This window comes from Neolamprologus brichardi, chromosome 2, assembly GCF_056152115.1.
Source record: "Neolamprologus brichardi isolate AB-2024 chromosome 2, ASM5615211v1, whole genome shotgun sequence".
In the NCBI taxonomy this organism is placed as follows: Eukaryota; Metazoa; Chordata; class Actinopteri; order Cichliformes; family Cichlidae; genus Neolamprologus; species Neolamprologus brichardi.
In genome coordinates this window covers 3,065,988-3,082,917 of record NC_142105.1, presented here as the reverse complement: position 1 = coordinate 3,082,917, position 16,930 = coordinate 3,065,988, and the positions used below count along the sequence as shown (strand labels likewise).

Sequence of the window (16,930 nt, the reverse complement as noted above, 5' to 3'; positions counted from 1 at the left end):
TAAATATCATGGTGGGTAAACAAAACGATAAAAGATTTATTAGCCATGGAACTCATCTGATATATGACTTTTTAATGCTTTTTCCTTTATCTTGTTCTCATTCTCCTGCTTTCTTTTTGTTTTTATTCTTTGCTCTGTTTGTCAGCAGTCCACAGAGCGCAGGGCCATATGAGAGAGATGCAAATTAAAGAGATAAACAAGATAGATTTATGGATATTGTTAGATAGGTAGATGGATGGAGAGAATGATAGAGAATGTGCAATACAAAGCAAGACTGATAACAGCTTTGCATTCTGCTTCCTATTTGCTCCGTCAGTGTCAGTATGGGAACACCAAAGACGGAAAAGAAGAAGAAAATCTCTTCTCAGTAAAAAGAAACATGGCTATACCCAAAAAGTGTCAAAACCTTCAAAACAAGAAGTGTAAACACAAGGAATATTTCCCGGCTGTGCTGCACATTAAAATATCATCATACCATTGCTGCCTGTCAAATGTGTCGTTCCCTCCCCCCCCCCCTGCTTTTTGTTACCACAAGTGCTGAGCAAAATTGCACATAAAAGCACACATTTTCTTTGCCTAAAGACTACACAATGCCAGGCACATACTTTTCCCATCAAGGCCTGCAGAGACAAAACGGGGAACACTCATCTCTTGTCAAACAAAAGGAATGAGCCAGAAAACACAAGGCTGAAAGGGAAACATCCAAAACGATGAAACCTTGTTAGTTTGAGGAAATGAGTTTTCTGTTTTCTGAGCACGGCTCGCCAATTAACATTCACGGCACTAATAAAAGTTGATTGGCTCTGGAATAATGCACGGCCAATTTTCTTCCTGTGTAGGCTACATGAATGCAAGTGTGAGTGTAAATTAGATGGCTTAAGCATATACGGCATGTATGTGAGCGCGGTGTGTGTGTGTGGGCGCACGGGTTTTATTGTCTGTGTGAAAACTGACAAGTACGACGCAGCGTTCCTTAATTGTGTGACAAGAAAACATTATGAATGTTTGTCACATGCTGAGTACTTATGTTTGCATGTATTTATGTCTAAATCAAACATAAAGGTCCAGAGTTGCGCTGCTCTTTTGTGCTATGTGTATGTCGACTATCTAAAATACACAGCCACGTGTTAATGTGCTGATTGGCTTTGTGTAGTATATGATTGTTCAACGCAGGCCTAGCTCGCAGCAATATAAGGCGATCAGCCGTGCGATATTTCATACCTTTCCTTTTCTCCCTGTAATTACGCTTTCTGGATTCTGATTACCTGCCAGGCCGTCTTCTTCCCCGCAAACAAAACTAATAGATTTAAGGCGGCTGAGTCATGTCAAAAATCATTCGGCTCTATTGAGCAGGAAGAGAAAAGAAAGCGAGGGTGTTGTATGTAATCACATGTTCACTGTGTGTTGAGAGAATGAGGAAGAGAGAAATCCTTAAAGGGGAGAAAAAATAAATAAATCGCTTAATGACGGTAATAAAATGTGTGTGTGTTCGTCTGTTTCTCCGAAAAAATATGATTGCTTCATTTTAATGGCAGAGCAGTGAGGCGCTGTTGGAGGGCTCCAGTGACGGAGGAAAAAAGTTCTACATTAAAAACATGTGAAACACACAGATGCAACACACACACACACACGCGTCTTTTACTCTGATTCTCTCTTCATAGTTTCTCATGCTTTCCTTGCATTGCCTCTCCATTAATCTCACACACACACACACACACACACACACACACACACACACACACACACACACACACACACACACACACACACATTCTTCAAGGCAGCAGATGGACTCGTGCCAGCCATATTTCTTATAGTTCCTTTTGTCTTTGAAGCTCTTTGGACCAAATTGTTCCACTGATCATAAATGTCATATCATCCTTTCTCTTCCCCTCTCTCTCCATCTCTTTCTCCTTCTGTGCCTTTGTTCTGTAATTGGCTGTGTGTGTGTGTGTGTGTGTGTGTGTGTGTGTGTGTGTGTGTGGCTGTATGTGCGTTAGATCAAATAGTATGTTTATCATTTGACTCCTATCTTAAGTGCCCTGTATACCTCAACTAATGCCACTTCTTCGGTCCCTCTCTCTCTTTTTCCCGTTCTCCCCGTCTGTCTCTCATCCTCTTGTCTTCCTCTTCCCTCTGCAGAGACCTCAGTGAAAACCAGATTCAGGCAGTTCCAAGAAAGGCTTTCAGAGGGATCACCGGTGTCAAGAACCTGTAAGCACAATTATTATAATTCTCTTTTTCATCTTCTCCTCTCCACTACCTGTCACATGTGTATCGTATATTACTGCATCAGAAACTGTTCATAATACCTAAACATTTTTGCATTTTCTCTGGATTATTACACAATCATGAAGCACAAAATCACATTTAGACTTCATCCATTTAATTGCTCCTGTGTTTATATATTCAACTTCATTAAATGTGAACAAAATACAACTTTAATAAAAACAGGATTTTCTATAGTTCATATAATAGATTGTTTGTGTTTACTATATGCTACTATATGCTAACTTTAAGTTAAATCCAGTCAGCTGCATGAATGGATTTCTTGGTTAGGGCTGCTCGATTATGGCAAAAATGATAATCACAATTATTTTCACTGGAATTGAGATCTCGATTATTTGACGATATTTATTTAACAATAACAATGTGTTGAATAATGACTTTAAAGATTGTCAAAAAATAATATAAAATAGTGCAAATACTGATAACAGTGCAAATGTTTGCAATATAAGAAATAAATGAAAAATGTAAACATCTATGTTTAGTGAACTTTGCAGTGTTGCTCTGTGGTGCAGCTACGACACTGTAGCAAAGTTTACACACTGTGTCTACTTGATCCACGTCTGACTCATGAACCCATAATGTTTCCACACCACTCAAGTTTTTTTTACCTCTTTTCAACCAACAGCAGTCACTCTCCTCTCCAAATAACTTCTGCTTAGCTTTCAGAGCTTCCCTCGGGTCCTCTTAATCAGCGGTCCCCAACCCCCGGGCCTCGGACCGGTACCGGTCCGTGAGTCGTTTGGTACCGGGCCGCGAGAGTTGAGGTTCAGGTGTGAAATGTGTGGTTTTCGGGGTTTTTATCGGTTTTCAGCGTTATTTTGTTATCGTTTTTATCGTTAACTCTGTTTTCCAGGGTCTTTTCACGTGTGTTATGAATAAATCTTCTTTTTTTCGGTACCGGTACTAGTTTTATTTTGTTGTATTTATCCGCGACACCTTAAAGGCCGGTCCGTGAAAATATTGTCGGGCATAAACCGGTCCGTGGTGCAAATACGGTTGGGGACCGCTGCTCTTAATTGTTGTGACACGTGTTCGAAATGCAGAGAGGTGCGCTCGATTTGCCACACGGAGCAGCGCGAGAGTAAAGCACGAGGGAGGGGCTAATAATCGGCTCAGTCATTTTTAATGATCGTTGAAAGCCCAGATCGTAATCGAGATTAAAATTCGATTAAATGAGCAGCCCTACGTATGGTGTTTGAATTTTACTGCATAGCTACAATAAAACAATGTCATTCCTACTTAAAAGAGCTAATAATTAAAAATAGTTTTTCCTTAAGGATGGTTCATCACCTCCTTTAACTCTTTGATAACTGGAAAGACTAAGTGCTTGATAGAATTTTAGCTGCTTCACCTTTTAGGATCTCCTTTTTCATATTTTGTAATCTTTTAAATGTTTCTAAAGATGACATCTCAGGCCACTTGTGCTCTCTATCTTTGGCAATGTCTTGCTGATATAAGCAATGGCTTTTCTGTAAATTATGTCATATGCATGGGTGTTTTTATTACTGTAAAAACAGTGTATAGTTTAGTTTGGCACAGATGTGCAAGTCATACATGCCTTGTGTAATGGCCTGTCACTCTATCAGGGATGCAGGCTAAACTGTGGGCTGATAAAAGGCCAGATTACCCCTCCACTTTAGCCTTGTTGATGAAGCTTCCATATCTCCTCTTCAGCAAGAGTTTAAACTTACATTTGGTGATGCATCAACACACTGAATTCCCTGACAGTAGTTTTTAGAAGTCTGCATTTAGTTTCACTATAGAATCAAGTCTGTTTTGAGTGGATTGTCAATCCAGGGTCCCAGGGTACAACTGTTCTATATTGGTTTTCACACTTTCCCTTGTGTACAGAGTAGGGCTGCCACGATTAGTCACGATTACGTCGACTTTCAAAATCGTCGACGACTGATTTAATAGTCGACGCGTCGTTTGAAGCTTTGTAAGATCACAAAAGACGCAGGAATAAGTAGTAGGATTTAAGAGTGTAATAACGGACTGAAACAGAAGATGGCAGCACTGCATGTACAAGGATGCCAGCTGCCGTTAAACCCCGAAGAAGAAGAAGCTGTGTCCCAGAATTCATAGCACAGCCCAGCTCAGTTTCCAACAATGGCGGCAGCTAGTTAGTTTTAATATTACTCTTATTATTCTTTCTGGGTCACAAAATAAACGTTTTACATATTTTCAGGTGAGAATGTAGCTGTGTAAACCTCAAATATCTGCTCAGTTTATCAAGACACCACATATTTTCAAAAGCGCTCCGACGTTTTTGGAGATGTCTGTTAGCCACTAGCTCGATAGCTAGCCGGGGGCTAGGCTAACTAGAGCCGTGAGAACACCGGACTCCCGCAAATCGTTTTCAAACCCACTGCAGTCTTTCACTACTCAGGTTAAACATGATATATAAGTCACTTAGATAACTTAAAAACGTTATTGTTTGGCTTTTTTTTTTTAGTATTTTATTTATTCCTGAGTAAATCGGTTTGGCTGAGATTAAAGTTATAGTTTTTACACAGCTGAATAAACGTCAAGCAGACAGCTGATTAGAATATCAGAGAATATACTCAGGTGTCCTGTTATATTTTAGATAGCAAGGAGTTTATTAAACTTCACCGAAACAATCTGCAAATTTCATTAAAATTTAATAAACTATCATCTTGTCTTTATTTTTAGTTAGCACATACCTTAAACACTTAAAGCTGTAAGCTAATGATAGTTATATAAGAGCAGATGCTGCTGGTGCAGTAAGCTGTACGTTTTACATCCAATGGATGATGATCTGATTAGTCGACTAATTGTAAAAATCATCTGTGACTAGTCGACTATCAAAATAATCGTTTGTGGCATCCCTAGTACAGAGATTTCTTACAATAATAATATTTACCTCAGCTTTAAATCCCCAATTTCTTTGCAATTTTATGTTGAGAAATGCAGTCCAAGGCATTACATTCGACGTATGTGTTTTTATATTTGAAACAGAATCAGAAACTTGTACCTCCTCCGTACACCTGCTACAACCTGCTTCTCTGCTGCCCTTCCTCTCTCCTTCATTCTCTTTTTTTTCTTGCCTGGTCCCATATTCCTACTTTTCTTACTGTTAATTCAGCTTGTCTCCCTTACCACTCTTCCCGTCCACAAAGGTTTTGTCCTCAAATCAAATGCTCAATATCCCCCTGTCAAATATTCACGATCTCCTAATCACCAATAGTGAGATCAATACGCTTCCCAATCAATGCTTCCCATCAATAATAGCTGATCAATGCCGCCTCTAAACTACCAGACAGGCTCTTGTGGAGATGTTCTAAATGAGAAAGGATTCGGTAAAAACATTAGATAGAAAATAAATAGAAATTTCGTTCTGCAGGACACTTCAGCTTTATGAAAAACAGGCGACAATAAAAGTTGATGTTGCTGTGGAAATCATTAGATTAGGCCAACAAATCTTCTCTGTGCAAATTGAAGTTTGCTGCCATGTTTCATCACACATCTGACATGACAGAGGAGACGAAGAGAGGAAGAGACGGAAACACATAGCAACACATAATAACTACAAGATATGAAAAGATAAAAAGCCATCTTTGGCGATTCTTATTTCGCTACCATAGATGCTGACTGACAGGCGAAAGGAAACGTGTATTCCTGGAGCTAATGAGATGGAAAGAATTAAATCTAAATAACCATGTTTTCTCTGCATATTTCACTTGTGCAAATAGTGCAGGTGAAGTGGGTAAATGAAAAAGATGCAAATGTTTCCGAAACAGATTTTAACTGGAAAGTAATGAACCATAATCGCTTCAGTGATGCAAAGGTGGATCATATTTGATTGCTCGCCAGTTGTATCTCTCATATACATCCTCTGAACTCCCGCTAATGAAGATAAGTGAAAACAGATCACCACGTGGTTCAATTATTTCATTTCATTCATCTGATGACGGGCGTATTATGGGCTCTAAAGCCCCACAACAGCTGCTAAATGAACCTCGAAGTGAGATTTATTTTCTCCGCTGCTGCTGAAATTTCACGAATGAACTTTGAAGTTCTGTTTTAACTCAACTCAAGATGAACATTAATAGGACAATTACAGATGAAAACATTATCAAACACCCTAAAACAGCTACTAAATGAACCTTACTGGTGAAACTGTTTTCTTAACCGTAAACATGCTGTTTCATTAGATCATTAACAAGTGCTGCTAATCGACATTCAAACATTTAAAACCCACATTTACTTTCCCTTTAGCTGTCCTTCACACGAGGGTTTTGTATGTCAAACTAATATATAGTTGTGGGCTGTTATATTCATCAAAGCATTTCAACCCATGAGTAAAATCACAAGTTAGTGAGGCGTGGAGAGCAGAGAGAATTACAAGTGTTTGACTTTTTTTCAGTAGCTCTGTATAACAGACCAAATATGAATCTGTCATCCCAAAATGGGAATGCGCGTATCCGTGAATTAAGATCTAAGTTATGTGCTTTTTGTGCTCTTTCAGTGGGCGATCTGTGAGTTGATTAATATGCATCTTGCCATAGATCGGTAATTCAAAGTTAGGCTACAGGCAAATGTGCTCCTCTGCTTAGTTTCCTCTCCCAAGTGTGATGTAAGTTCAATGTGGCCGCCAAAATCCACAGGAGATTATTACTCTTAAGTTAAATGGGCCTGAAACTGTCTATACTCTGTGCTCTGCAGTGTGTGTGAGCATGTAAGTGAGCAAGTGTCAGTTCCCATGGCTTAGCTCCAAACCTTTGAGTTCAGGTTGGCCTGTGATCATCTAATCCACTCTCGCTTCTCAATCCAAGCTAAACGTTACACCTTACCTCTTTCACCTTAGACTCACTCAAGAATTTCACAACCATTTGAAGATCAGTAGCAGAAAGAAAACAACTCCTAGACTATCATCCCTTAGCTGTGACCTTACGGGAACTTACGGGCATTTTTATATGAATGTTTTTAAGCTGGTTAAGATGTGCTGAAAAGGGGGAAAGCTCTTTCCTGGCATCTCACACGTGCACCTGAGTGCTCCCCAGTATAGCCACAGTCTGTCCCACTGGAGCAACATGCACAGTTGCAATCCAATATTTCCAGTTTCCAGACTTTGAAAATAGAGAAGCCGTACATGCTCCGTTTACATTTGGAGCTTCGTTTTCTACCAAAGCTATAATGTCACATAAATCACAATGGATTGTAAATTTTAAAATGTTTTTAACTAAATAGCTTTAACCTACAAGGTGAATCCTTTTTAATTCTTCTTCTTCAGTCAAACTTACGGCCGACTCAGCTGTGCCAGGATCTTTCCTTTCTTCTGTCTCCTTTTTTGTGACATCTTATAACACCACCTCCTCCCTGTTTTTTTATCTTTCTTTCTCTAGTTTATCCTCCCATCGCTGCCACCTCTTTTTATGCTCAGTCCAAGACTTCCTTCTCCCCCTCTCATAATTTCCCCTTTTCTCTATCATTCTTTATTTCCATTTATCCTACTCTTCAGCTGCAGCGCTTCCCATCATCATTCTATCCTCTTCGCTTTCTCCAAAAGTTTTCAGTCTCCAACTTATTCCAATTAGTCACCTCCCTAAATTCCCTCCTTCCCTCTTTTACAGTGTTTCCCTCTCTACTCTCCCTTCCATCCTTCCATCCCTCCCTCCATTAGACAAGGTGACTCCTGCAGTAAAAGGCTGCAGCCCTCCATTATACCACGGAGTAAAAAAACCTTCATGACATTCTGTCCCTGGTGGACACAGCATTGATTTTCTCATGTCTCTCTCTCCCCCTCTCACTATGTAGCCATCTCTCCCTCGCTCTCACCCTCTCCTCTGCCTCTTTCAATCTCAGTCCATGTCTTCCCATCTTTTTTGTCTCACTCTGTTTCTCAGAGGGTAGGGTCTCTATCTTTCTCTCCTGGTTCTTCTCTTTCAAGCGGCCCAGTGGCAACCGTAGCATTGTCATTTATCGAACTGTTTCCTTTACATACAGGCACAACACACACATACACAAACACGTATGCCATGCACACATAGACACAACAGCCCTTTCGACCCCGCTATCACATGACTGATTTGCTGAAACAGCCAAGAACCTGGCAAATGTGATTACTACAGTCTTACGCTAACCTAAGGAGACAGGCTCTATGCTAGACCTCTGTGTATGGACGTTTGAGTGTATATGTGTGATCGCTCCTATACTTTGTGCTGACAGAGAGTCTTGTCATTCCCTTAAATCCTTCCTGTCAGTCAAACTGGAAATGATAAAGGTAGCTTTTCAAGTTTGGACACATCTGAACACTTTGTCGAAATTTGTGTATTGTGTCCTGCGTTTATGGCAGTATTTGTATGTAGTTATACTATCATATCTAAAGATTTTGTTTAAATGAATTCTTGTCATGTCAACCTGTTCATGAGCATCTGTGGCACTGAACATTTGCGCCTTCACATGTACAATCAGCTACTGTAATGCTTATTAACTATGTTTCTGTTCTTTTGTTGGGAGGCATTTCGCTGTAGTTTAGATTACAGAGACACATAGACCATCAGATAAAACACAGCTGTTTCATATGCCCTGACATTACACCTCAGTGCCCACACAGACATGCCTCTTTATCTTTTGCAGCCATCAAGTCCTCATATTGTACCTTGTTTTCCATCTGCCTGCTTTCTCACTATCCTACCTGTTTTTTTATTGTGATAATAATTCATTTTACCCGCTGGGTCCACCTATGCTCACTATCGACACATTCATAGTACCACCAGGTGCTTTGGAAGAATGTATTCAGAGAGTACAATATGCAATTTTTCAGCAAAATACAACAGTATACAGTATTTCAGTGTAAGAATAAAAAAAAGAAGTCCTTTCATGGCCTCCTTTGTTTTTTCCCCTGTAAAACATCTCCATGCTTCATGCTTCCCTACCCACAATGCAGTGCAAGATAGCCGTTTCTTTGAATTATGACTACACTGCCTTGGAGAGAGGTGAGAACATTGTGTCATTTACGTGCATGTGCACACACACCGGTATCATAGCGTTCTCCGCCAGTGCAGATGTTTACTTTCAACTTGTTTACCACATCCAACAATGGACAGCTGGAGCCAGGCATGAAAATATACAACAAAAGACTAATAATGGTCTTCCTTCTGAAAGCGTCCTTAAATCAAAGTGCCGCAAGAGAAAGTAGGATGGAGACGCGACAGCCAGCTTTCTGACGGGGTTTACTCAGATTCCCATGATTCTTGGCTTGAACCCAGCCCCTACTACACATGTCCTTAAATGGCAGGATGTGGCTAATTCATTAAAGGTCATGATCAGCAGAGACAGTAGGTTGATGGAGGGATGAGGATTTACATGGCTAGACTGCATTCACCTAAAAGTCCTATTTATTATTTTTTTCATTTTAATGATAGGATTTGTAATTTCGTTTTGATGCTAAATTGACCTAAAATCACAAGAAAACACAGTGAAGTACGATCAGTTTTAATATACATCAAGAAATTAGATTTCCGGCTTTCCGGAATGTTTTTTTTTTTCTTTTTTACTGGAACTCTGTCATGTCCAGCTCTTTTCATTGTTCTTTACTTCAAGCTAATTTTATTTTATATTCAGTTAATCTATATTAATATGCAACAACAAGAACAAGAACAATAATAATAATAATAATAATAATAATAATAATAATAATAATAATAAAGAGAAACTTTAATGGAAGCTCGTTGATGTCCTTGATTGCATCTTTTTGTGGAAAAAGGTGGACAATAAAACCACAATTTATTCCTGTACCCTTGAACATTACTAAAAGCAGACTTATCATTAGCAAGTCAAATCCTGCCCTGTATTGTTCAAATCTAAATGGACATTAAATGCAAATATCATTCACTTTAAATGATACAAAAGGCTTTTAATTACCTGTTTCAAAAGATGATCACCAGCGTTGGTACCCATGTGAAAGTCCAACCAACCTAATAACCAACTATTAGTCGTTACAAACACACACTCCTCTAAAATAGCTTTTTTTCTCCATTTTAAATTAGATTTTTGTTCACCTACAGGTGTTTCCAATACACAGCCTAATCTATATGAAGTCCCTGAGAGTCAGAGAAAGGTAACTAAAAGTAAATGTAATCCTTAGTTTCCTTAGTGAATGATTGTCTGCGTTAGTGCTGCGATGAGATGCCTCTTGCCCCTGTCCACACCCTTTGATTGGGCAAAATGGATGGATGAAAGCTTTTAAGAAGTGCAATCATTCCTTTTTCAAACACTTAATGAGGGAGGAAAAATAGATGCAGGAACCAGTAGTCAAAATCCCAGCAACACTTGGGAGTATATACGAAAACCTTATTGGTAGATTGGTGCCATGTATATCTAACACTCAAAGTGATTGTTTAAAGTGTCTTATAATAGAAAGCAATAACAAATTAATCTATTTTTTCCATTGTCTGCTATTTGTGTCCATCACTATTCATTGTCTACTTACTTTACCAACAAAGACAACAAATGTTTGAAGTTTTTGATTGCCAATAATTTAAGGTTTTGATGACGCATTATTTCTTAAAATTCATGGGGTGAAAACCCAGTTATGGTCCTCCTTCCTTCCTATCTTCCATCCTTTTATTAATCACTCAGGTAGTAGTGGTTGCTCACTGATGATTTCATGCAGAGACAGCATGCCTGTGTATGTCCATGTGTGCTTACCCCTGCTCCAGATGGTAGCAGAGGGAAGCTTTGAATCAGTCTGCCAATAGGCCTTATGATAGACATGATTAAACACACTAACTAATTATATGGAAGGAAATTAAATCCTGTTCTACCTCCTGTAACAAACATCCATGACTGGAACACACGGGGTTTCAGAAGACAACACAATGGTACAGATAGAGAGCGCGCACATGGATACACAAACTTGCCCTTACCCCGGACTGATACTAATCATGTCGCCATTAATCAAGGTGCTTGGTGTAAAAAGCTGTCAGAGGAATCCAATTACATTATAGATGATGAAATTGTTTTTTGTGGATGAAGATGGAAGCTCAAATGTAGCTGCCAGTGTAGAAACAAGTATCTTTTCTCCGTTTTGCGGAAAAGCAGAGTTGTAAAGTTTCTGGAGGAGAGCAGTGATATGATTGAAAAAGTAATCAAAAAGAGAAATATCTGAAGATATTTCAGCAAGTGTCTAAGAGTCTTTGTCAGCTCTATTATAAGGGATGAGAATCCCCTACCCATAATGCTTGTGAGCCATTTTATGCATCTATTTATTTACTTACTTATCTTTTGGCTTCTTGTGTAGCCACTGGGTATTCAATTCAAGACACCAAACACGACTCTAAGATTGACACTACCTGAAAATGCAAACCAAATTGTGGTTAACTGTCATTTCCAATGTAAAAGTGATTAATATGACATGGGGAGAAGCCTAACATACAGCTCAGGTCAATGCCAGATAAAAAATAATTCCTTGAAGGGCAAGGAACACAATTTCTCTAAGGAACATGTCCTGTCCAGTCCAGCAAGCAGAATCATGGATAAATACTTTGTTGTGCCAAACACATTTGCTTTTCCAAAATGTGGGTATTTTGCCCAAGTGGACGGGGTGATGAAGGCCAGGATGGCAACAGATAGGAGAAGAATTTGGAGGAAGGTGGGGAAAGTTGAGGATTAAGCCAACAGGTTTGGTGAAATGTAGGGCAACCAAAACTAATTATTAGGGAAGTACATGGTTAGGATTGAGGGTTAGAAATACTTCCTTTTGATACTTAGAATATACAATCATTAAACTAATTTTTATATCTCTTTGAGACAGTCTGAAGGCTCAGAAAAGTATGTTTTCTTCTTGCATGGAAAATCTACTGAAGATAATAACAACTTTTCTTTTATTCCATAGATTTCTGGACTTTAATTCTGTCATAGAAGAGGTCAAGTGCAAGAATAGAAATCTTTGATTGATTTAGAATTAGAATAACTGAGTAAGCCAAGGGTTGTCCAACTCTAGGCCAACTCGAGGGCCGGTGTCCTGCAGGTTTTAGATCTCACCCTGGGTCAACACACCTGAATCAAATGATTAGTTCATTACCAGGCCTCTGGAGAACTTCAAGACATGTTGAGGTCATTTAGCCATTTAAATCAGCTGTGTTGGATCAAGGACACATCTAAAACCTGCCGGACACCGGCCCTCGAGGCCTGGAGTTGGACACCCCTGGAATACGGCTTTGTTAAATTATTGCTTTTAGGTTTTGCAAAAATTAAACAAAGCACATAATCTATAGTTAAAGTTTCCACCAAGGTTGATTTAAAGTTCCACTAGCCCACATTTATTTGTGTTATTCTAGACCACAGGTGTCGAACTCCAGGACACCGGCCCTCGAGGCCTAGAGTTTGGCACCCCTGTTCTAGACTGTAGAAATATCACTCTCTTTGGGCTGAAAGCAAACGAACAGCTTACAATTTAACCAGCAACCAAGAACTGTTACATTTAGAAGTGAAGTGTTTTTACGAAATGTTTCATAGGTATTCTTTTCATTTGCCAGTGTAAATGAAAAGGTAGCTTTGGAAAGATGACGTTTAGCAGCTAACAAGACACCAGTATTGGCTGATTCACCTAGGCTCCAAATTATCTTCATTTGTTTATATTTTACATTATTTGTAAAATATAAACAAATGATACCAGTTAAATTAAACTATAGCTTAATATAACTGGTAACCTTTGTTAAGTTACAGGAGCCCAGGTTAGAACAGCAGGTGTGGGATTGAAAGTTCCTTCAGACACCACATGAGTTGCCATTCTTCACACACAGATTTTGATGTATGAATAGAATGACAAAGACCCTAATTTGTTGTTGGTTGTCTGTCTCTACACTTTATTCCTCGACATTAAAAGAACAGTGCCGTGAATAAAAAGCCTGTAATAACTAACTTTAGCAGTGCCATGCATCTCCATATGGCTGTTTAGGCTGTGCGCCATTCTTCCTCCCCTCCCCCAAAATACATGCCTTTTAATTACATAAAGCAGAAAACATGGCACAACCATATGCTGTTGATCCCCAGACTCACTATATTTTAGACTCAGTCATTTAACAGATGCTTACACTCGCGGCTCTCATCCAACAAGTGGGCAACAAAGAAAAAAAAATAGCTTCAAAACATGACTTATGACAAGAGCACAAACCCAGACTACTCTTTTATGTACGCTTTCATATACCATCATTGTTTAGTGCTCCATATTGTTGATCCTGTCCAATCTTTACAGATTGTGCTCAGTTAATGAAGTGCCACAATGGCTAGGAGCTAGAACTTAACACTAAATCACCTTTAAGATATAATTGCATTGCTTCAAAGAAAATCCAGGCATCTCATCACTCTGTGGAAGCCTTTGGAGGCTTGAAAATAATTATGCTGTGATCCAAACCTGGCCTGTGGGTATGGATTGGTTTGATATTTTCTCTATTTACTCCAAACCAAAACATGCCAATTGTTAACCACTACTAGTAGTAGTCAATACCAGGTAGAAGCTTGAAGAATACTTTTTACTACACTGTGCCGTGAACTCATTTCTGTGACCCTGCTGCACATGTCAGCACCGCCTCAGAGAGTATAATGATCAAACAATGAAAAATTACAGTGAACTTTATATGGTGGCTTTGCTGAAGCCTTGTCTCAATAGAAATATTTCTGAGTTTGCTTTGCATGTTCTTGTATAAAGAGCTGTGATAAGGTAATGACTCTCTAGTACTGCTATGTGCTCTAAAACATTTAGTTTGTACATTTATCTTGCCTGAAAATGGTGCATCTGGGGTCTTCTCTGGCCAGCTGCCTGTTGTTGATAAGCGGACACACAGAATATTGAGGTGTACCTGTGGTGCACTGTAGTAAATACGATTTCCAGATACTCCGAGGACTTAAATGTCTCTAAGATTTTTTACACAGACCTGCACTGTGGACATGTATATACAAAAACAAACAAAAACGCGCTGCCCCTGAAATCCTGATGTGATTTCTGCTGCCCTACAGAAAGAGAGAAAACTATAGCTGCCTTTTGGGGATGCACCTTCCTGACATGACTGATTTAACAGGTGTTGCAGTGTGCCAAGCAGACACCAAGGCAAACACAGAAGGGAAAGAAATAAATTAAAAAGCTTGATGAAGGAAAACAGGGAGACGAAATTGATTAGAGAGGGGTAGATGAAGAGCGAAAGGGAAAAAGTGAAGGGGGAATAAAAGACAAGATGAGAGAAAAACATGGATTGTGAATTGAGAGATGAAAAGTGGGGAAGACTGATCCAAAACAAGAGGAGAGAAACGAATATAAGATGGTCGAAGTCAAAGAAAAAGTGATTAGCAATGGAGGAATCCAGCGGAAGGGAGATTGGGGGAAGAGAAGAAGACAAAAGATTAAGGTGTAGTCATAATAATAATGGATTGGATTTATATAGCGCTTTTCAAGGCACCCAAAGCGCTTTACAATGCCACTATTCACTCACTCTCACACACTGGTGGAGGCAGCTACAGTTGTAGCCACAGCTGCCCTGGGCTGACAGAAGCGAGGCTGCCATATCGCGCCATCGGCCCCTCTGGTCAACACCAGTAGGCGGTAGGTGAAGTGTCTTGCCCAAGGACACAACGACCAGGACAGAGAGATCAAACCGGCGACCTTCCGGTTACAGATGCGCTTCCCAACCCCCTGAGCCACGGGTGCCCCACGGTTGTAGTGGCTCAAGATCAGACAATAAATAGTTTCATAGTGTTTCTGTCAGTTTGTATGTGTTTTAATCTTTCTGTGCTGTGTTTTAATCTACCCGTGTCCACCTGTCTGAGTGTGTTTGTGTGTGTAATAGGTTAAATACCACTTACAAGGGACATGAGGACACTTCTAAATGTCTGCCCTTTGTGTATTTTCATCTGCAGTCCACCCATACTCTCCTGTAGATGAAGAAGATGAGGTAGGAGGGGCAGAGGGATGAATGGGTTGGAGGAATGGAAGGAAGTAAGGAAGGAAGGGAGGAAGTGGACTTTTCAGGGTTGCTGGGTTCATGAGGGGTGGACGATGTTGGCGGGGAGGGGAGCTGAATACCTAGAGCCCAGCAAATTAAAGTAAAAGCAAAGGATGGATGGCAGTGGGGTACAGGGTGCATCTGGTAGTCCAGCGAGCAAGTCGTCGAGCAAGCCTGGAAATGGAGGAGTTAGTGAGAGAGAGGGAGGAAGGAAGGAGAATGGGAACAAGAGGCAGAGTCGTGACTGTAGGTTGATTTACGGAGGCTTTCCTTTTAATGAAATTGTTTCAGTGACAGAGCCGGTAAAAGGCCCTTAATGGATTGGCTGGCCTAATGTAATGAAATTACTCCCTCTTTCACTATAGAGAGAGGAAAAAAGAATAAAAGAGGACATGGGGGGAGGGAGAGGAGGAGGATGGGAGAGGAGAGATGCAATTAATATTTACAGAACAGACAAGCAGGGTGGGCTTTAGTAGCAATGGCTCGCTCGCTCTCTTCTTTATTGCGCCTATCTCTCTCGCCCCTCTCTCTCCCGGTGGCCAGTGTGCGCTGGGCGTGCGGCAGGGGAAGGAGGTGATAGGCTGATGCCAGGCAGGCCACTTCAGCGCACCGGTCTCTTCTCTCGCGCTCTCCTTTTCCTCTCCTCTCCTCCTTAGGGCTGCCCATATCAGCACTGAGGTGAGAGACTTAACCTTAGCTTTGTGCTATCATCTGGACTTGATATTCCTAGAGTGTGTGTGAGTGAGCGCATGTGCGAGAGAGAGAGTTAACTCCGGTGTCTCCTACCTGCTACCTTAAGCCCACTACTTGGGTATCACCTCACACACATCCACATGCACACACTCTCATTCAAGCAACCCATCTTTTGTTAGTCCCTCCCCCAGCTGAGCGGACCTTGCAGACTTGCGCCTGACTCTCTCCCATCTCTGTCTCATCTGTGTGTGTGTGTGTCTGTGTGTGTGTGTTTGTGTGCGCGGTGCAGGCAACTGGACAGCAACCACATCAGCTGCATCGAAGATGGAGCTTTCCGAGCGCTGCGCGATCTGGAGATTCTGTAAGTAGAGAAAAACCCTGGTCCTCCATCTCTCTCCTCCTTCGCCTCCTCCTTCTCTCATCAGTTTCCTCTTCTCCTCTCTTCCCCTTTTCATGTTTTGTCTGTGAAACAACGATATGTCCTGCACTCTCCTCTTCTCATTATAAGCTTTGCTTTATGTCTTATTCAGTTTCCTCGCCCTTTCCTTTTTTCCCTTTCATTTAAAATGAATACACTTCCCTCTCAGTTCTGTATCGTCCCTCTTTCCCCTTTATGCACTTTTCTATGTCTGCTTTGTGTGTTTAGTATAAGAAAAGCTGTAACTTGAAGATGATTTTGTTTAAAGATCAGTTTCTTAAATGCTTCTGCGTGTGAATTCTCCTCAGTTATATCCTTGAACGACTGCAGAGGTGGCTGTATAAGTACTTGTACGCAGTGCTTGCAAAGATGAAACCTACCTGTTCATCAGCCTGAAATTGTGTAGTCAGATTAAACTGATACACACAAAATACAACACAAACAATGGGATGGGAAACATTGTATCTGCCACCTGCTGTGCTCTGCATTTCTGCGCTCCATGTGTGTTAGCATATGTGGGTGATTCCTCCTGTATATGGCGATACATTAATGTTCTTACGTGTTTGCT

At 40.4% G+C, this 16,930-nt stretch overlaps 1 protein-coding gene across 2 annotated transcripts in view; it reads left to right on the top strand.

The window, feature by feature from the left end:
* slit3 (slit homolog 3 (Drosophila)) overlaps window positions 1-16,930 on the top strand; it is a 265,109-nt gene that overhangs the window by 142,094 nt on the left and 106,085 nt on the right. Inside the window, exons 5-6 of one of the 2 annotated variants that reach the window (XM_087846129.1) lie at window positions 2,143-2,214; window positions 16,234-16,305. In XM_087846129.1, coding sequence (XP_087702255.1) covers window positions 2,143-2,214; window positions 16,234-16,305 — 144 coding nt within the window. Of the gene's footprint in view, window positions 1-2,142; window positions 2,215-15,808; window positions 15,930-16,233; window positions 16,306-16,930 lie in introns of those variants that run through there. The other variant, XM_087846132.1, reaches the window with a different exon arrangement.